Source organism: Ochotona princeps, chromosome 2 (assembly GCF_030435755.1).
Source record: "Ochotona princeps isolate mOchPri1 chromosome 2, mOchPri1.hap1, whole genome shotgun sequence".
Lineage (NCBI taxonomy): Eukaryota > Metazoa > Chordata > Mammalia > Lagomorpha > Ochotonidae > Ochotona > Ochotona princeps.
In genome coordinates this window covers 41759608-41781217 of record NC_080833.1, presented here as the reverse complement: position 1 = coordinate 41781217, position 21610 = coordinate 41759608, and the positions used below count along the sequence as shown (strand labels likewise).

At 43.5% G+C, this 21610-nt stretch overlaps 2 protein-coding genes across 2 annotated transcripts in view; one reads left to right on the top strand and one right to left on the bottom strand.

Annotated features, from left to right (window-relative positions):
• Window positions 1–6254: 6254 nt before the first annotated feature.
• On the bottom strand, window positions 6255–17971 carry PRPF38A (pre-mRNA processing factor 38A). The gene is made up of 10 exons (XM_004588676.3): window positions 17676–17971; window positions 16772–16931; window positions 14565–14686; window positions 13565–13650; window positions 11868–11978; window positions 8307–8419; window positions 7394–7420; window positions 7187–7284; window positions 6685–6730; window positions 6255–6417 (listed from the first exon to the last, which is right to left on the bottom strand). The coding sequence occupies exons 1-10, from the start codon at window positions 17803–17805 to the stop codon at window positions 6375–6377; spliced, it is 936 nt and encodes a 311-aa protein (XP_004588733.1). The 5' UTR covers window positions 17806–17971; the 3' UTR covers window positions 6255–6374.
• A 180-nt stretch (window positions 17972–18151) lies between these two features.
• ORC1 (origin recognition complex subunit 1) overlaps window positions 18152–21610 on the top strand; it is a 30553-nt gene continuing 27094 nt past the window's right edge. Inside the window, exon 1 of the mRNA XM_058655048.1 lies at window positions 18152–18294. The gene's annotated coding sequence lies outside the window, so the exon portion shown is untranslated. The remainder of the gene's footprint in view (window positions 18295–21610) is intronic.

The window sequence follows — 21610 nt, the reverse complement described above, 5'->3', positions numbered from 1 at the left end:
AAGAGGCTCCTGGCTCCTGGCTTCAGATCATCTCGGCTCTGGCCATTGCGGTTATTTCGGGAGTGAATTAATGGACTGAAAATCTTCTCTGTATGTCTGACTTTCCAATAGTATTTTTTTAAAAAATCATTAAATTGTTTATTTAAAACAAAGAAGTAATATAAAAGAACAATATACGAAAAGCAAGTCTGCCAATCAGAAATAAGCAGCCAATGCTTGGTAAACCTCATTCTTACACATCTATAAAGAGTACTTTACCAAACTGGACTCAGTTGCTAAATTTAATGTAGCTGCTAAATTTAATATAGCCAATCAGTTTCACTTGGATTTAATAGAGGGAAATGAAACTGAAAATATCCTCAACTATACTGTTTTTGTTTTACATGAGTTAAGTTTCCTTTTAAAATTATGGTCAATTTTAGAAAACTAAAGAGGACCTGGAGGGAGTTTCTTTCTCTGGCTTTACGTATGATTTACTTGAAAGGGAGAATGACAGAGCAAGCCAGTGTGTGTGTGTGGGAGATTTCCTTCGCTGCTTTGCTCCCCAGATGAACACGACTGGTAGACTGAGGACAGACTGAAGCCAGGAGGGGCAGGAGTCCAGGTCCATGGGTCATTATTGCTGTTTTTCTAGGCACAGGGTGCTGGAGCAGAAGTAGAGCAGTTAGAACTCGGTGCCGCAAGCAGCAGCTTAATGCACTGCACAGTGCTGGCCATGCATGTTAAAAGATTCATGTCATTCATGCTATGGAGAACGGAACAAGCCCACAAGAAAAGCTGCTCTTCTGGGGCCGGCATGATAGCTGAGCGGGCTGCTACCCTGTGGGGCTGCTGCCAGTTCATGTCCCAGCTACTCCACTTCCCATCCAGCTCTCTGCTTATGGCCTGGGAAAACAGCAGACGATGGCCCAAGTTCCTGGGTCCTTGCACCCATGGGCGAGACCCAGAGGAGCTGTGGCCATTGTGGCCATTTGGGGAGGGATCCAGCAGATAGAAAACCTCCAGCTCTCCTCTGTAAAAACTGCATTTCAAATGAAAATAAATCTCAAGAAGATTCTTCTGGTTACTTCCCTGTAGGTAGCGGTTATAATGCTGTTAAAACACTGTTGAATTTTAACCTTTAATTTCCTGGGCTTTTAAGGTTTTTGTAGTGCACCTAACACTCCTTTTACTGATTTTTTTCTGAGTCATAATTAGATTCATTTGATTTGTTGCAAATTTTATCATCACACCGTTCTCCTCCACAGGTTATTGTACTTTTCTCATAGGCCTAAGAATGTCCATTGCGTTTGTTTTTGACATCTGGACAGAGTAGAAAATTCCTGGTACATTTTTCTCCCCTTGGATCTTTGGGGTCTTTTGCTTTACTACATTTCCTAGCTTAAGATCTGAGACCATTTTCCTTTTTATTATTATTATGCTTTCATTTCTGTGCCTGATTTCTGGTAAGATTCTTTTGTCTTTTTAGCCAACTTATTTCTTGGTTATTTTTCTTTAATGTGCTGGGGTTTTCTTGTTGTTTGTTTGAGGCTTTTTCAAAGGAGGAGAAAGAGTTCACCCCCAAGTGGCTGCAACTGCTGGGGGTTGGCAAGGCCAAAGACAGGCGCTTTATCTGGGTCTCCTTTGTAGGTGATAAGAGCTCAAACAATATGCGCCATCTCTTTCCTAGATCATCAGCAGAGAGCTGGGTCACCATTAGCACAACCAGGATTTGAACCAGTGCCTGTATGGGATGCCAGCATTGCAGGTGGCAGCTTAACATGCTGTACTGCAACATCCACCCTGTCTCTGTACTTTCCATTTTTATGTTGTTTATTTTCTCTGTGCCTTGCTATCTTCTGGTTCCTAGTAAGACTGAATAAAGCCATCATTATTTAAGCTCCAAAAATCTTGCTGTCTTTTCATGCTTTATAATCCCTTCAGCATGTGCACTTGAATTGTTTTTTTGCTCAGGTTAAACAGATGGTGGTATCTATAAATCTGAAGGATTGACACCACAGTATCACTTTGGTTTATTAGACTTTGGCATGTTGTACTCTGTTGAAAGCTTTTTAAATTTTTATTTTTTTTAAAAGTTCTATTTATTATTATTATTGGAAAGCCGGATATACAGAGAGGAGGAGAAACAGAGAGGAAGATCTTCTGTCCAATGATTCATTCCCCAAGTGAGCCGCAATGGCCAGTGCTGCGCCGATCCGAAGCCGGGAACCAGGAACCTCTTCCGGGTCTCCCACACGGGTGCAGGGTCCCAAAGCTTTGGGCCGTCCTCGACTGCTTTCCCAGGCCACAAGCAGGGAGCTGGATGGGAAGTGGAGCTGCCGGGATTAGAACCGGCACCCATATGGGATCCTGGCGCATTCAAGGTGAGGACTTTAGCCGCTAGGCCACGCCACTGGGCCCAAAATTTTATTTTTTTTACTAATGATTAAATGGGTGATCAGGGAGGGAAGGATCAAGGTTTAGGGAAAATTGAGTGAATTCGTTCCTCCAAATTATCTATTTCTTCTTCTTGTTCCTGGGGAAGGGGAGAAACTAAAGGGAAAATCACTCATGATTTTCCACACGTCAGTATGCTGAAAGTATCTAGGATAGATTCCTCCTCTGCCCCCTTGGCAAGGCAGATGTGCATAAACAAAGATCTTCCATCTGCTGGTACATTTCCCAAATGGCCACAAGGGCCGGAGCCGAGCTGATCTGAAGCTTCTTCCGGGTCTCCACTTGAGTGCAGGGTCCCAAGGTTTTGGGTCATTCTCTGCAGCTTTCCCAGGCCACAGTCTGGGAGGCTGGATGGAAAGTGGAGCAGCCAGGACTAGAACCTGCGCCTATATGGGATCCCTGGTGTGCAAGGCGTGGATTTAGCTACCAGGCTATTGTGCTGGACCCAAAAGCTTCTAAGATTCAAAACAGTGATGTGTACCCAGTATTATAACTGATATTTATTGATTTGGTGATATTTACATAGTTGATAGGTGGGAAGGGTTTCAGGTCCTGAGAAAGCAGATGAGACCATTGTTTCCAAGTTCTCCCCTTCTTCTGTGTCTGAGGAAAGGTGGTGGTGGTGGTGGTGGAGACAAGGAGATGAGGCACCCAGCTCCCACCCACCCCAGCACCCGGGATTGGGGAATGGCCACTCGATGTCACCCCAGGGTCCCCGATGTGGATCATGAAAAAAGGGTCCTGCTCAGATGGTTCCTGTAGTGCTGAAATGCTGTTGATCTCACTGCACCAAGGATGAATAGAACCTTCCAAGGTCCACTGGCTGACATAGTCAACCTCAAGAGCCTCCATTTGCCCAGATATTTGCTGTCAATGCTTGGCCAGGGTAGTTTACCAATTTGTTCTGTCTTCTGCTATGGTACCAGATTTCTTCTGCAGGCACCAATGGACTGCCATATCCTCCATGTGCATCTGGGTATGCTGTCCACTGCTCCATCTAAGCCATTGAGGCGGCCCAGGTCTGACACATGCATTCAACAGTCAGACCACAGCTCCTGAAATTCCCCCCAAGGTTGGAGCAGTTCAGTTGGGAGGATCCTGAAAGAAACCTCATCTGAAGTGATCTCGGGCCTGACCGTACTCTTGCCAATACAGGGACTGGTTCTAACCATCACCCACATCAGCCTACGCACACTGGTAGTTGTAATTGCTGGGTTGCTTCTGTCTATAGCTTTGCCTCTTTATGTAAATCAGCACATGCTGTGGCCCATCCCATCCCTGCCTACTGCATACTCAGCCCTCATGTTCACTAGCACACTGCAGTCTAGTAGTAGCAACTCCAGTAATCCGCACTAGGCCCACCCCCAGTCTTGGTTCCTGTGCTCGCCAACATGTGCAACAGACTGGTCCGGTGTGTCCCACATCCCATTTAGTTGGGACACATCATTGGGTGTGGAAGCCTAGTTCAACCAACCAACCTGCTACCCATCCTACACTAATGCTGGCAGTCACCAGTGCCTGTCAGGCCTGTCCCCAGTTCTGGTTCTCGTGCTCAGCAGTGGGAGTTGCAGCCCATCAGACAGGTACCCACTGTAGACACTGGTATTTAATCTAGTAGGAAATACACAATGTATTTATTTTGTAATTAAGAATTCTTGAAATTTCAGTGAATATCTTTGTACACCTACCTAATATCCTTTATTTGGTTTGCAATCACAGCATTTTAAATCTACCATGTTGGGCATTTATTTGGGACAGCAGCCAATATGTTGCTTGGGATGCCAGCATCTCGTAGTGGGGCGCCTAGATTTGAGCGTTTTCTCTGCATCCAATGGCAGCCTCATATTCAGTGTGTATCCTGGGAAGTTCCAGGTGATAACTCAAGTGCTTGGGTCTCTGCCACCGAAGCAGGAGACCATGATGGCAAGTTTCAAGTTCCTGCTGTTGTGGACTTTGCGAGGAGTGAACTAGCAATTGGGAGATCCTATGTCTGCCTTTTAAACATCAAAATAAAGGTAGCTTTATAAAGTTACCACTCCAAGCCTTGTCCTACACTTAACAGAGGACAGAAAAGTTTGTCCATATGCACCATTTCTTCTGAGATTTTGTTGCTTTACCAAAATGATGCAGATATTCATGTCCTACCTTTTAAAATTGTCCTGACTATATAATAACACTCTGTTGGTCTTCATGCTCAATTTTTTTGCTCAGATTTACTATTTGTAAATAAGTATCCTTTAACATTTATGTTTGGGTTCATTTATTACTTTTTTTGTGGGGTGAGGACATTACCACTATAAAATAGAGTTACAAAATTTTTTACTTTTAACAATATACTGATGCTAAGTTGGTTGTTCACAGGCCATTTAAGCCAAAAGGAATTTCTTTCTTCCTAGTAAAGAAATAACTGCTAGGACTCTAAACAGAATTAGAGATATTTATATATACTGTTAAATGGAACTCCTATAGATAGCTCTATTGTAAACCATAACAGTTCTTAGGGACAATGTTTATTAACTCAGACATAAGTATAAGAAGGAAGCATTAAGAATATGAAGGCTCAAACAAATTAAAAACTTCTCGTATTTCTACAAAAATCTCTTCATTGTAAACAACAAAATGTTTATCCTGTGACAGGATTTTCCAAGAGGCTGGACCCTAAAGGTAGCTGGTGAGCAGTTCTCGCTGTGGTTAACTACAGCTGCAGGACGCCACCATTACTTCTGCATGGCATCCCACAGCCTCTCAAAACTAGTCAGGCTTCATGGCTCATTGTCTACCCTAAGACTCATTTCTTGTCCCTCTAAGCACTGTCTCTTTCTGGTGCATTTTTTACATCTGTGAATGGCATCACTATCCAGCAGTGCAGGTAAAAATCATAAGTAGTTAACATTTTCTGTCAAGTCTTCTTCAATATTATTGCCCTCCTGCTAACGATGAGGTATGGGTAATTTTAATGTTTATAGGATAAAGGTAGAGCACGTGAATGCTGGCTTGTGGGGAAGAACAAAGGACATTGCAAACACGTGCTTTATATGGGACAGTAAATGCTACTGCTCTTTAAACTGTTCAGCGACACATTAAATGATCCAGAATAAGCATGCTGTTCTTAGAAGTCGCTGGTCAGTTTGCAGGTCCACCACTACTTGCTGATAGTAGAAGAAAGGAGCTGCTGTCGTTCTGATGTGATCTTGGAGCGCCAACTCTAGAATTCTCCAAGCAATTCTGATGAGTCAACAAACCAAAAAATAAACTACAAAAAAGAGATATCCTGGGCTTGGTAACAGGAAAGGATAGAATCACTAAGTGGCCTGTTTTGTTATAACCAACTCCTAGAAATTCTCTATTCTACTAAATATGAATGTACAAGCTGACCTTAAGAAATATTATCATCTGTGCATGGCGCAGTAGCCTAGCAGTTAAAGTCCTCACCTTGCACATGCCAGGATCCCATAGGGTACTGGTTCTAGTCCCGGTGGCCCTGCTTTCCTTCCAGCTCCCTGCTTGTGGCCTGGGAAAGCAACTGAGGACAGCCTGAACCCTTGGGACCCTGCATCCACATGGGAGACCCAGAAGAGGCTCCAGGTTCTTGGCTTCGGATTGGTGCAGCTCCGGCCGTTGTGGCTGCTTGGGGAGTGGATCGATAGATGGAAGACCTTCCTCTCTGTATCTCTGACTTTCCAGTAAAAATAAAATAATATCTTTTTTAAAATGCCTAAAAAAGAAATATTATCATCCCTTAAAGATGTTTGCTATCGTTTTAAAAAGAGATACAAAACTCAGCACCACTTTCATTAAAAAAAAAAAAATGGAGAAACTTGATAAGAAAGACGATAATATTCTTATTAGCTGCCTGGGGAACAGGTCTTAATTCTTCTGCATAGACAAATGTCCTCAAGCAGAAGAGGCCATTTGGACTTGAAGCCAAAGTGAATCCATTACTCATTCCCTCGCCGGCTCTTCTTGTGGCTTTTCTTAGATCTGAAATGGTACCACAAAGAAATGATTATGTTAAGCAGCAGGTAAAGGCCCATGTTGTGTGCCGGCACTATTCATTAACTATGCACGGTGGTATTTTATGTCTATAACAACTCAGGCATTACTACCCAACACGTTAAAGTTGTCCACCTAGTATTAGTGTTTGTGGTAGTAAGAGTTTGTAATGAAAGTTTATTAATTGAAAGTTACTCTTTCTAAGTAAATAATTTTTTTAAGTTTTTAAAGCTGAAAACAAAATTCTGTCCATACCTTTCAGGAGACTTTGAGTGGCTCCTGTGTCTGTGACGATGATGACCTAGAAAAAAATATGCCAATGACAAGTGAGGGTCTGACTCATTCTGAAACTGTCATTTTACCTCCACTAATCCTCCCATTAGCTTAATATATTTTTGGCTTATGCTGCTGACGCCTCTTGCTAACACCTTTGTGAACTAGTAAGTGTATCGTTTTACATGTGACAGGGAAGGCAATTGTAAAACTTTGAGGTGTCGTGATTAACCTCACAAAAATTATACTAGATTTTTACCACTAGTATGATTAGACCGTTAAGCCCATTATCAAATCAGCAAAATCTGTGAAAGAGAGAATCAAAATATAGATCCCTATTCACAAATTTAATGTGCAGTTCTTTTTCCATGAGACATTAGTATGGTCAGGCAACCCTATACTGCTGCATGCTATAAATGCTCCTCTTACATTCTTTCAATTTTTTTTTTCTGCTAAATAATGGCAAAAGGCCCAAATATTATACCTGGGGACTTGGAGCGGGATCTGTGCCGCCGATCTCGAGACCTGCTGCGATGACGTCTGGGACTCTTGCTACGATGCCTCTCTCGGCGAGGGGATGGGCTGTGGAGTAAAGCAGGTCAGACCACTGTCTGTGTCTGGCAGTATTTGCATATTACCAATACCCCATCCCCAGTACACTGTCCTTCACAAGAAATGACTGACGGCTTACCTTCTCCGTTTGGGAGATCGGCTCCGTCTAGTAGAGGAAAGAGGAAAAGGGGAACCTAGGTTAGTGTTATGGATGCAGCATAAATACAACTATTATTTCTCGTAGTTTTCTATTGATGTCTGTGATACACAAGTTTTTTTTTAACACCCTCCCTCTATAAATCTAGGATTGGTTACATGATTTTCTTTGACAATTGGGATATTTGCATATGTGACACAAGCAGAAATTAGGGAAACATTTGTTTGAGTAGGCTTGCAAGATTTACTTATTACCTAAATGGCAAATTTTATAGAGAGGGAAGGAGTTCATACATTTGTTCACTTCCTAAGTGGTCGGCCACACCAGCCAGAACTGAGTTGAAGCTGGGGCCAGGATCTCCTTCCCAGTCTCTCATGTGGATGCAGGGTTCCAGGCTTTGGGCCATTCTGCACTGCTTTCTCAAGCCATAAGCAGGTAGCTGGATGGGAAGTGGAGCAGCTGGGACACAAACCTGTGTCCACATTAAATGCTGGGAACACAGGACAGAAGGTTAGCCTGTTGGGGACCATTCCCTGTTCTTACTTTTTGCAACTGCCATGAAAATATACCTGACTTAGCCTATTGGAGATTAAAAGGTACTGAGAAGACAAATATCTAGTCAACTGGCTAAGCAAGCCTATACCAGCTAATTTACAGCTATCTGTAAAGTAAGGGAGCCAATATAACTTATACTTCAAAAAGCTGCCTACTGAAGCCCAATTTAAATCACTGACAACACACTTAATAAATAAATAAGTGGTTACTTTTATTGAGAATTTGGTAGGTGGTGACTGCCAGTGGTCTCCAGTTGGGCATTTTTCCTTCCTTGAAATGCTAACCTTCTAGACTGCCTTGGCCGAAGTCTCCCTCAGGAGGCCAGTGACCAGAGCCTTACCTTCTGGGAGACCGACTCCTGCTCCTCCTGTAGCGCAGCGCAGGAGACCGACGGGGTTTGTCCAAGTCTCGGTAGCTTCGACGGCGGTGATCAGGGGATGGCACTCTTTCCAACTAGGAAGGAGATGGTTGGGTCAGTGAGAGGTACAGGCTTACAGAAAGCTAGCCTAGGAACACTCCCCTTCTGCTCCCAAAATTCACCTCCCAGTGATTTTAAAAAACAGAGAGAACCTGGGAAAGAGAAAGGTATCCTAACTCCCTACACACAATCAGCATTTGCAATAACCTTAGCATTATTTAGGACTCTGAATGTAGCAAGTGCTGACTCTCTCAAGAAGCTCTATTTTTTTTTTAAGATTTATTTATTCACTTTTTATTGGAACGTTAAATTTACAGAAAGGAGGAGAGACAGAGAAGGATCTTCCATCTGTTGGTTCACTCCCCAAAGTGACCACAACAGCCGGAGCTGAGCTGAGTTGATCCGAAGCCAGGAGCCAGGAGCTTCTTCTGGGTCTCCCACTTGGGTGCAGGGTCCCCAAGCTTTGGGCCATTCCCCATTGCTTTCCCAGGCCACAGGCAGGGAGCTAGATGGGAAGTGGGGGCACCTGGGACACAAACTGGTTCCCATATGAGATTCTGGCACGTGCAAGGCGAGGATTTTAGCTACTAGGCTACCACACTGGGCCCAAGAAGCTATATTTTTGTTGTAAAAGAAAGACCTTTAGAGATGACAATCTGCTCCAGTCGAATAACATGCCACCAGTGACTCCCTTATCAGAGTACAAGTTTAAGTCTAGGTTCCTCCACTTCCAATTCTGCTTCCTGCTAATGTGCTAATGTGCTTGAGAAGGCAGCAAAGGATGATTGAAGTGCTTGGGCTCTGCTACCTATGTGGGAGAACTGGATGGAGTTCCTGGCTCTCAGCTTCAATACGGCCCAGCCATTTGTGAGTTAGCTAGCAGATGGAAATCCCTATTCCCCACCCGTCAGTATCTCCCTCCTGTCTCCATTTTCTCCTAGCTCTGTCAACTCTAAAGGCCTGGTTGTGATAAGCACACACAGTGTCCATACTATATCCTATAAAAGAAACCAAGAGCTTCTTGGAAAATTACTAATTCTAGATCTAGGGTAGAAATATCTAAAACGTAACTGGCACTCGTATGAGCAGGCAGTAAAACTATCAAAGACTACTATGGTTGCTAGTCTCAAGTTATGTTGATGATGCCTGCCAAACATGGGACAGTCTCAGCATCAACAAGGGTAACAATGGGTTGAAACGTCAAATTTGATTAAAATCCATGAGTTCACAATGCTACCAGGAAAAAACGTTCATTACCTTGAAGTAAGCTCTTTAATGGGTAGTTAAAAATAAATAAATGTATCTTAGTACTTAAACTAAACTTTGATCTTGGTGGTTTTTCCTTAGGAGTATTCTAGATAATAAATGAAGAAATGACAGAACTGAAATATCATTTTGCAATCTCTATTTGAGCTCAGTATTGATCTGGAATGTAAAAGTGAGAAAGCCATACTCTGTACATCTCAGAAAGTGTATGCACCTCTCTTATGAAGTGGTTTTGCTCCACTCCAAGGGAGACACCCTCTCCCCCAACAAATCAAAAAATGTAAAAAAAGGCAAAAAGTGATGGAGGCAACTTGTAGACTAATTACCATGCACAAGCCCCTGAATACTAACTCAAATAATTAAAATTTATAGAAAGCTAAGGAAATGTGTACACTGAATATTTGATATTAAGAAAGCAATGAGGATACAGGTGATGGTCCAGGCAGGAATGATACAGAGAAGCATGACAGTAAATTTTATTATGAACTGTAAGCTGTCTGCGGTCAGCTTCAAAATCATTAGTAGGAGATACCTGGATAGCTGATAATCTTTGCAAATTGGAAGATGGGTAGAAATTTTCCTTTAAAAATACAAGGAAACTGTTTGCTTTGGTTTACTTCTCTAGCTTTCTGGTTAATTCTTGTACTTAGTTCTCAGGAAGCTTGTAGACTTAGAGCTACACTTCCATCCTCACTTTCTCAGTATCCTTAAGGCAGCATTTTTCCTTTCTCTACCCCTTCCTGTGTCCTTTTTGTACTCTGAGTTAGTCAGCTTCCAGCCACAAAGCAGCTACCGCTCTCAACTCTCCCACATTACCTCCAGAGATATCAATTATTGCTTCTGGGTAGGGCCTGGCACAATATTGCCGTTTTTAAGTGGACTACTTTTTCTTTAATCTATAAAATACATTAATTTTATCACACAGTTTAGTCTGAATATTTGATGTAGTAGAAATACAGGCCTATTGCTTGACAACATCAAATTTTTAGGCATTTCAGTGAGAATACACATTTTCATAATCTTTAAGAATCTATGCTTTTAGCAGGTATCCATGTACTTCTTAAGGAAATGTCAAAGCTATCCCTTCAAAATAGAGCAAACAAAAATGTCTTTGGTCATTAACTTCTACTCCCCACTACATTGTAAGTTCAAGACAAAAAATTAAGGGAATAAAGGTTAGAAAGGGAAATAACTATATTATTCCAGATAAGACTGTTGACATGGAAGTCTCCCCTCTAAATCTACAAAGATTAGTTAATTCCTAAACACTAACAACAAATACTTCTTAGAAGTCTTTTTTTTTTTTTTTACAATAGCAACAAAAGCTAAAAGGGACCCAAAAGAAGACATGCAGTAAGTGTATATAGGAAATCACAAATGGGCATAAGCAGACTTGTCATGTTCATAAATGTCACACTCTTCCCAAAATTTAATCAGATTAAAATGTCTATCAAAATCCTAACATGTTTCTTTTTGAATTTGTGAATTAGGTCCATTCTATATAAAAGAACAGTGGTTCAATAGGCTACTACAGAACAAAGTAAAGAAACACTTGCTTAATGAATATCAAGACAACTTACAAAGCTATACATTCTTGACAGTGTGGTACTGGCACATAAATAAAATAACCAGCTGAAAAGATAATAAAAAACAGACATACATGTACATGCAAGTTTGAATTACTGCAGCAATGGTAACAGATCTATGAGAAAAGAATGGAATTTTAAAAACAGACCCACTGGTATCTCTATTGAGGAAAATGGAATTAGACCCCAAACTCACCTCAGACATAAAATACACAATAGGTACTTTCTCCTCTAAACTAGTCTCATACTATAAGGTAGGTAAAATTACCAAAGGTTTTACCCATGTTGTTACTTTAGTGGGTACCATCTATGCAGCAAGAATAACGTACCAGTATCATGCAAGGGCTTTGCATGCGCGCGCACACACGAACATGCACACACACACCCCTATTACTCAATAGTCTTGAGAAAAGATGATCAATATCCTCTCTTTATTGAGGATGAAACAATTTGCACAAGCTTACATTGTCACTAATGGCAGAGCTATGACTCAAAGTCTAATGCACTCAAGCTCATAGCTCTGATGAGGGACTACTGTAGTTTTAATTACTGAAATCTGAACACAAACAAAAAGCAGCACTCCTGGCTTCGTCGCCACCCTTCCCCAGTCCTTAAATTCTAGGTGCCTCACCTTCTCGTCCTCTTCCTCCTCCTCTTCGCTGGATTCCACGTCATCCATGTCCTCTTCAAGAGCACTCACTCGAGGCTCCAGCTGCTCAGCTTCCTCTAGCACATAGCGTTTCTACAAAAGACGGAAAGATTCGGAGGATCACTGTCATCGCTCTGTGTCAGGAAGCCCCAGGACTGACAGAAAAGCCACAAATAACAACTAAGGCAATTTTACTTCAGACAGTTCAAGATTTTAAGGAGTTGAATATGTTTGCAATCTACTTTTTTATGTCCCCTTCAAACATAAATATAAAGCTGAAGAGAAAAAATCTTAATTTTCTACGGCTATTGTTCCCTTAAATTGATCTTATTTTATACGGTAACTGGAGTATCAATCACTTTATGTAGGACAAGAACCAAAACTGTGGGCCAGTTCAACTCTCTCATCCTATGTCTTGCAGTGCTGGCATCACATATGGGCCCTGGTTCCTGTCCCAGCTGCTCCTACTTCTGATGCAGCTCCCTGCCTATAGCCCTGAGAAAGCAGTGAATGGCCTAAAGCCTTGAGACTCTGTATCCATGTGGGAGACCAAGAATCTACTCCTAGCTTCAGATCAGCTCAGTTATGGGTGCTGCAGCCATTTGGGAATGAACCAGAGGATGGAGGCTCTTTTTCTCTCCTTCTCTCTAATCTGCTTTTCAAATAAAAACAAATAAATCTTGGGCCCAGAGTGGTAGCCTAGTAGCTAAAGTTCTTGCCTTGCATGTGCCAGGATCCCATCCTGGCAGCCCTGCTCCCATCCAAATCCCTGCCAATGGCCTGGGAAAGCAGTGGAGGATGGCCCAAAATCTTGGGGCCCTGCACCCATGTGGGAGACCCAGAGGAGGCTCATGGCTCCTAGTTTCGGATCAGCTCAGCTCTGGCTGTTGTGGCCACTTGGGGAGTGAACCAGCAGACAAAAGATTCTCTCTGTATCTCCTTCTGTCTATCTGCCTGTCGTTTAACATTAGACAAGAGAGGCAGAATGATAAAGGGGAAGTTTTAATGACTAGTGGGCTCAATTTTTCCTCCTGTTTATCTTTTTATCTGTCTTAATCCTGGCTTTGGGGCTGTGGTTCTGTGATGGGTGAAGCTGCCACCTACAATGCTGCTACCCCACACAGATGCTGATTCAAGTCCTGGCTGCTCTACTTCTGATCCAGCTCCCCGCTATGCACCCAGAAAAGCACCGCAACATGACCCAAAAACACTGGGCCCTTGTACCCACAGGGGAGGCTCAAATGAAGACTCAGACTCATGGCTCCTGGCCTCACCCCAGCTGTACGGCCATTTGGTAGTGAACAGCTGAAAATCCTTCCTTCTCTCCCTATAACTCTACCTTTAAAATAAATAAACATTTAAAAAATAATAATAATAATACTGGCTTTGTACATGAGTATCGGTAAACAAAAAAGGCACACAAAGTGTAAAACCTACTGCTCAAGCTATGAAATATTTTATATGACATCTTAAAGTTTCCTTATGGTAAACTACTTGCTTTTAAAACATTATTGTTCAGACACTATCTGTTTCTCTCATTCCTAATCCACTTGCTCGTAGACATGAAGACTACTTATTCAGAGAACTCAAAAGATCATGGGCCTCAATGGCTCAATGTTTGTGTGTTTGACTGCGTGACTGCAGGGGAAGCGTGACTCTGGTAACAGATTTTCTCTTACCTGTAGCCGGGGCAGAATGATGTCACAGACTCTCTCACTGTGGAGAAGTTCATCAATAAACTCATCTACATGCATTAGTTCAAACTCTAAAAGAGAAAAAAATGAACTTAAGCAAACTAGGATTTAGATTACAAAAAAAATTAACACTTTATCAGGCCATTTGAAAATGTGCCATAACATTTTAAAATAAACAAAAATATTTTTTAAATTATAACCCTTGGGCCCGGCACCGTGGCCTAGTGGCTAAAGTCCTCGCCTTGAAAGCCCCGGCATCCCATATGGGCGCCGGTTCTAATCCCGGCAGCTCCACTTCCCATCCAGCTCCCTGCTTGTGGCCTGGGAAAGCAGTTGAGGATGGCCCAATGCATTGAGACACTGCACCCGCGTGGGAGACCTGGAAGAGGTTCCTGGTTCCCGGCTTCGGATCGGCTCAGCACCGGCCGTTGCGGCTCACTTGGGAAGTGAATCATCAGATGGAAGATCTTCCTCTCTGTCTCTCCTCCTCTCTGTATATCTGGCTGTAATAAAAAATGAATAAATCTTTGAAAAAAATTTATAACCCTTGTGTAAGGATATATTTACAATATAGTCTAAAAATGGTCGTGTGGAATATAGTTCAAAGAAGATGCAACTAGAAAGAACTATGAAGATGTAATATATGAAAAACTGGGAGGATTTTTATGTAGGTAAGCCTTGTTTTATTTTAAAGCTAGTTCTTGAGGAATGGAGCACATGTGGAGAAAGCGGATGACATAAGGCATGGGTTAATGCAGGACGCAGCTGGGAGAAGCAGCAGATGGAGGCAGACTGCATGCAGTCAGTGAGAAGTCAGGAGTCACACTGAATACGCTCCACGACTGATGGAAAGTACTTGGATAAAAGCACTGACAATGACAATGAAGAGAAGCATTCATAGCATTTGTGACAACGCAAGGCTAGACACCGGTGAAATACAAACTGGCTTAGGAATGACAGGCCGCAGACCTGGGACCATACTCACCCCCATTCCGGTTTTGGCTCTTGATTTTTCGATAGTCATTGTACAAAGGCTCCAAGTACTTGTAGCAATCAATTGCAGTCCCCGTCAGCCTCATGTACAGTGCCCCCAACATACGAACATACCTAATAGAGAGACGGTAATGAAACAACAGCCTATGCTAAGAATTTCCTTAGTTTAACAAGAAGAAATAACAAATTTGGAAGCAATGAATTCAACCAATTTTCCCTAAATCTTGATCCTTCTCACCCTGGTCAACCATTTAATAATTATTATATAACTAATTATTATATAACTAAGTTCCTTAGTTTTACGACTCTCCTGAAACAGAGAATCATGTTCTTTCATTTTGACAGAGAGCTAAAGCTGCATTGTGGAGACAGCATGGAGCAGATGGCTAAAATATGGACGCACAGGTTCAAATTTACACTTTCACTTACTGCCTATGAGAACATGGTACATGGTCTTTTTCTCTTTCTTGAAGATTTACTTTTTTTTATTGACACTCAGATTTAGAGAGAAGGAGAAACAGAGAGAAAGATTTTCCATCCACTGGTTCACTCAAGTAGCCACAATGCTGACCCAATCTGAAGCCAGGAGCCAGGAGCCACTTCCAGGTCTCCCATGCAGGTACAGGGTCCCAAGGCTTTGGGCCGTCCTCCACTGCTTTCCCAGGCCACAAGCAGGGAGCTGGATGGGAAGTGGAGGAGCTGGGATACAAACCCGCAGCCATATGGGATCCTGGTGCATGCAAGGTGAGGACTTTAGCCACTAGGCTATTGTGCCTGGCCTGGTACCTGGTCTTCAAGTTTCAAATGTATCACCTATAAAATCTGGACAAGATGTGTTTGACTTACAGGATTATTCTAAGAATCAAATGAGATACTAAATTTAATGGAAGACATAGACATATTTAATAAAAGTGTAGGTTCTGAAAAGAAGTCAAAGTCATGGCTTAAAATTTGATTTATTTATTAACTCTGTAACAATGAATAAGTTATGTGTTTTTCTCAATTCTTGTAAAATGGAGATAATGCTACCTACGTTTTGGGTCTGATGTATTTAGTAAGAAATGTTTGTAGAAGCTGGTGGTGTGATGTAGCCTCTGTCTGAAATGACAGCATCCCATAGGCGTGCTGGTTCGAGACCTGGCTGCTCCACAATCAATCCAGCTCCCTGGTAAGGTGCCTGAGAAAGCAGTTGAGGGTGCAGCAAAGGCTTGGGCCCTGCGCCCATGCAGAAAAAGCAGCAGCAGTTCCTGGCTCCTGGCCAACTCAGCTCTGGCCCTCGGATCTGGGGAGCGAAGCAGTGGATGCAAGATCGCTCTCTCTCTCTCCTGCCTTACTTTCCTCTCTCTCTCCAACTCTGCCTTGTGAATAAAAATTAAATATTTAAAAGAGAAATGCTCATACAATGGTTAAAAACAAGTCTGATAGATTGCTTTCTTTTCCTTTTCTGCTCTTATCAACTTACTTACTCAAACGTCACCTGGATAACAAGCAGGCTTCTTTACATCAGAAGCAGCCTAATTTAGCAAAGTATATGAATTCTGAAGTGATGTTTGCCATTTACCAACTGTTTGATTTTTGGTAAATTATTTAATCTCTTTATGCTTCAGTTACCTACTTTGTAATAAAGGGATAATAATTTTACAGTCATGCTGGGAAGTCAAATGAATTATATGGAAGGCGCTTAGCATACAGTACCTAATACCACACTGCTCTGTGAGCTCCTGGAGGATGGGATGGAATAGTTAAGAGCAGCTAATCCACGGTAAGGTGTTTACCATGCAACAGACATTGTGCTGATACATTTTCGTGTAACATGTTCAACTCTCAAATTAATTTCTCCAAGGTTACAGTTAATTACTGACAGTCTGAACATGAACCCAGATCTGACACCTTACTTACTACCTTATATTGTTTCCTGCACTTGGGAGTGTCCAGCGCCAATCAGCATATTATGCTCATATTTCCAATTAATGTATGTTCGGGGAATATCAAACTCTATAAAAGGGGGAAAGACGGCTGTGATTGAGAAAGTGAAGCAGATTAACACACCAGAACAGACAAAACACAAACTTGGGTCCTCAAAGAGCAAAAACCTAGTGTGGAAATGAAAAATGTTGAAACAGGCTGCAGTCACATCTCCCAACAAATGCCCAATTGTGAACCGCTGAACTTTTTATGTTAGTTAATAACTTCACTCACTTGAAATCTTCATTTTTGATAAACTCTACAATGATATCCTTCTCAGGCTGTATCTGAAGCATCTTCAAGGTTAAACACAGAAAGGGAGTGGGCTTGATGTTGCCGCCATAGACACCACCCACAAATCTTAGCTCCATGGCTTTATCCACCACCAGTTCAGCTAAAAACAAAAAGAAACGGCACATCTCAAAAGAGCACAATACGACGACGACGTTCCTGGGTGGAAATGGCATTAGTTCAAGTTTGATACTCCTCCAGTCATTAGCAGTTTAATATTAGAACAAGTGTTAACACCAACGATGACAATGATGACAGTAACCAATACACACGGAAATGTCACTATAAGCCACGTAATCTTCCAAGCATGTCACTTCATCTCAGTCCTCACAGGTAGTGGGGAAACAGCTGGCAAGGCTCCTACTTCCAGCTAAAGAGAGGGCTAAGAAAGGTTAAAGAGACTAGCTCCAAAGTCTGCGGGATGCTGAATTAAACCCGGAATTAAAAAATTAAGAGCAGAAGGCTACCTGGAAAGCGTCTCTGAAGTACAGCCATTTAAAGTAGGACTCGAACGTGGAAACAGTGAACCGACTGAGACTTAAGGACGGTCTGATCAAGAATTTTTGTTTCCAGCGTCTGAGTTCTTGGAATAGTTCCAGAAGCTAAGGTCGAGGAGTTACCACCACGGGTCCTCAGCTGCACAGTGCTTGGAACCCAGCAAGCTACCTTGAAATCTAGAACGACTCCGGGAACCCAATCCAGAAACCCTTCAGAGTAGGATCTGTGGGTGCCCGGGACGCGCCCCAGGCTGCGCCAGCAGCGGGCTCCAGCTTCTGAACGTCCGCGGCGTTCCCGCCCCTCCGCCCCGTCAGCCCCGGGGCGCCCAGGCCGGCGCGCTCCCGTTCACCTGTAAGGCCGAAGCACTCCTCTTTCCAGTACTTGGACTCGTAGATGCGCGTCCGGATGATCTTCTCCACAAGATACTGAGGATTGGTGCCATGGATGCTGTGCGCATCCTTCACCGTACGGTTCGCCATTTTAGAACGCCTTCAGCCCTCCTTCCGTCGGGCTAAAAAGGCGTCACAACCAGGTTAAACACACAGACAAAACTCACACAAAGAAAGGGGAAAAAAAAAAAAAACAGGAGTCCAAAGGCAGGCGGAAGAAGACTTTCCGGCGACTTAGGCGACCATCTTGAAATCGGAAACCTCTCACGGCCTGAGGAACTTCCGCAAGTGCGCGATGGCCGCCGCCACGCCGTGCGTCGCTCTGGGCTGGGCGGGGCCACCGGGTGGTGGCGTCACGCAGGGACGCCTTGAGGGGGCGGGGCTACGCCTTGTGGCGCGAATTTTTTTTCTTTAGTCCAAATTTCCTCCGAGCGAAGCCAGCTGGCTACTTGGAGTCTGGCTTGCGACCCGTGGCTTTAAAGCAGAATCCCGGCTGTGGCAGGTTAGGGGTGCTACAGCTGCCGGAGTCGGACGGAAGCGAACGGCGTGCGGCTCGTTCGAGAATTCTCGGCGCGCGTGGTGAGTGTGCAACCCGGCGGGCTGGAGGGCGAGCCGAGCCGTGGACCCGCGGTGTTCCCTGTAGACTCCGTCAGCCGGCAGGCACGAAGCGCCTGTGGAGCGCCACGCACTCTGCATTGCCGTTGTAGGAGGGTTCCTGTTTCACCTCGTGCTCACACGAGGGGAGAGGCGCTGGCATTCGTGCCCTCTGCACCCCAGAACTCCTCGCTGAGCATCTCGCCTTTGGCCTGCCTGGCCTTTACAAAGCAGTTGCGTAGCTTCCTTCTCTGACTTAGAATGTACCGCACCGGACAGGGCAGATGGAGCCGATGCTGGGTGACGTAGTCGAGGCCAGAGGGCTATCTCGGGGGTTTGTGACTTGGCTGCCTGGGATCATGGCCCGGGGCGTCATCTTTAAGGTGTGCTGTTCCTACGTGCGGGGGTTTCCAGGCAGAATTCGGCGCCACTTTGTCTTGTGGTCTAACCTGCACTCGATGGGTGCAGGTTGTGGCTTACCGGCCACAGCACTGGGCTGAGCAGGATAAGCTGTGAGAACAGTGAACGCTCAGCCCACTTGGCACATTTGCGATGGAAACTTGAAAAGATGATGCAAAAACCTCCAGCAAATTTTCTAACCCTTGCGTGGGGGCGGGGAGAGGAATGGAACCCAGCGGTGTGGTCATCCACAGTGAAATTCAGAGGGGGGAGCAGGGCCTCCACCTCCGCGGTTTTCAGTTGTGAGATCCCACGTGTAGACTGCAGAAGGTTTGCGAATACCCTGAAATCATATGCAAAATTTTACGTGAATTGTACATGGGTTCCATAACATCGTTAATTTTTTAAAAGGTAGAACCACTGCCTCTCACAGTGGTGAGACAGAGGTAGAATGAGGATTTACTAATTTACCTTTTCTTAGAACAGTGGGTGCTTAGTAAATATTGGTGCAATAAAATGAAAATATAATTATCTTTATTTTATAGGTAAGGAAATAAAGGGTTCAGAGCAGTCTGACATCTGACTGCAGGCTAAATTGATGAGTTGTCACCTTGAAGTGCTAATAAATCATCTACATTTAGCAAATACAGTAGTACACTTCCAGTTGATTGGCATTATTCTAAAGTTGCTGTAGGGATTTTATTTTACTTAGATTTGCTTATATGATAGGCAGAGTCACAGTCAGAGAAACAAAACTCATCAGCTGGTTCACTCCCTAAATGGCCACAAGTGACCAGCTGGGCTTCAGCAAAATCCAGGAACTTAGACTTCATCCATGTCTTCTGTGTGGGTGGCAGGGACCAAGCAATGGGCCATCTTGCGCTGTTTCCCAGGCTCATTAGCAGGGCCTGGGTTGGAATTGGAGCATCCAGGGCTGGACCTGGCATCCATATAGGATGCTGGCATCTCAGGTAAAGGTGGCCCCTGTTGTAAAAATTGAATGAGAGAAGTATATGACGACTTAGCATCGTGTGTTCCTGGCTCAGTGTTAGTGATTTTTGCTGCTTTTGGACATGGCACTTAGTCTGGTTAGTGTGCATATTCCAGATTTCCAGTCTCTGTAACATCAAGACCCTGTAATGGGTGTCTCCTAGAAGCTTAAGGCTTCACTGGGCCAAGTCAGACCTGCATTTCCAGTTCGTCTACAGTCCTGGGGGCAACTTGGTGCTGATGTTGGAGATGAAGTTCTGGCTGCAGGGTAAGAGAATTTGGTAATAGTAGATGAGATCTGTGTCCATGTGCTGTTGCTTCAGAAGGACTGCTCCTTCACCGACTTGTCACTGAAAACTGCCATACACGAAGCAAAGTGCGTAAGTGACAAATCTGCAACTCGGTGACTTTCCTTAAGGAAGATGTACTGGTGTCAGCAGCACTCAGATTAAGAATATGACCAGCATTCTGGAATTGCTCTCTCTACTACACACACTCTCCACCTGCCATTCTTTGACTTCTTTAACCTGTTTTTCCACTTTATATAATGAAATTGATGTAATATGTGTTTGTGATACTGTGAAATAAATGTTTGCTTTTCATTTCTGTTTCCTGGCCTATAATTTCTCAAATCCCTACAATCTGCAGTAGTGTGTCTTTTCATATGGCTGATGGCTAGTAACCGCAAAGTTACTTCACAGTGAGGTTCGATCCCCAAAAAGGAGGGAAGTGTGATTGGGGTTGGGGCTTTAAACCCCAACCTCAGTTGGGGAGGAGGAGCAGTGAATTTTTTTAATCAGTTGTGCTTGATACATAGTGAAGCTCTTGTAAAACTCCCAGCCAGGGTTGGAAGGTTTTGTAGAGGTTCCTGGAGGTTGGTGAGTCTGGAGTGGGCATGAAATCTCCATGGATTTTTTTTTTAATGGGTTACAAGGGTAGTATTATAGAGTATGCTGATAAAATGTGGCAGTTATTACCATTTCCTTATCTTTATGTTTGCAGCTTACAGGCTAACTTGTGTAGTTCATAGTAAAGTATATATTACTGTGAACTGCAGTTTGTCCCTATGCAGCCTCTGTCCCTCCTCCTCCACCCTTCACATGGTCTAGTACTTACTATTCCACGTTCAAATCAAACTTCTTGTAAAGTTCCGCTCAGACGGCACGATGCTCATGGGGCCAATTCCATGGCACAGCTGACTAAGTTTCTACCGGAGGCACCAGTATGCCGGTGCAAGTCCCAGTTGCTCATTTCTGATCCAGCTGCCTGTTAATGTGCCTGGAAAGGCAGCAGACGGGGAGACCTGGAAGAGACTCTCTTTTGGCTTTGAATCAGCTCAGCTCCCGCAGTTGCCGCCATTTGGCAAATCTCTCTTTTCTCTGTAACTCTGCCTTGGAAATAAAAATAAGTGTATTTTTTTTTTAAATAAGAAGAAAAAAGAAAGTGAAAAGCTTGTCTTTCTATATGTGGCTTTTTTCATTTAACCAAAACATCCAGTTCCATCCATATTGCTGCAAATGCTGTAATGACATTTTTAATGCCTGAATAACATTCCATTGTGTGTGTTTACATATGTATGTGCACACATGCCATATTTTCATTATCCATTCATCCATCAATGGACATTTAGGTTGACGTTATCGTTTTGATTGTGAATAGTTCTGCAATAAACATGGAAATAGGGCCTGGTGCAGTAGCCTAGTGATTGAAGCCTGGTGCCTTAAATGTACCAGGATCCCATATGGGTGCTGGTTCTAATCCTGGCAGCCCTACCTGTCATTCATCTCTCTGCTTGTGGCCTGGGAAAGCGGTCGGAGATGATGACCCAAAGCCTTGGGACCTGTACCCCTGTGGGAAACCTAGAAAAGGCTGTGGGCTCCTGGCTTCAGATCGGCTAACCTCCAGCTTTTGT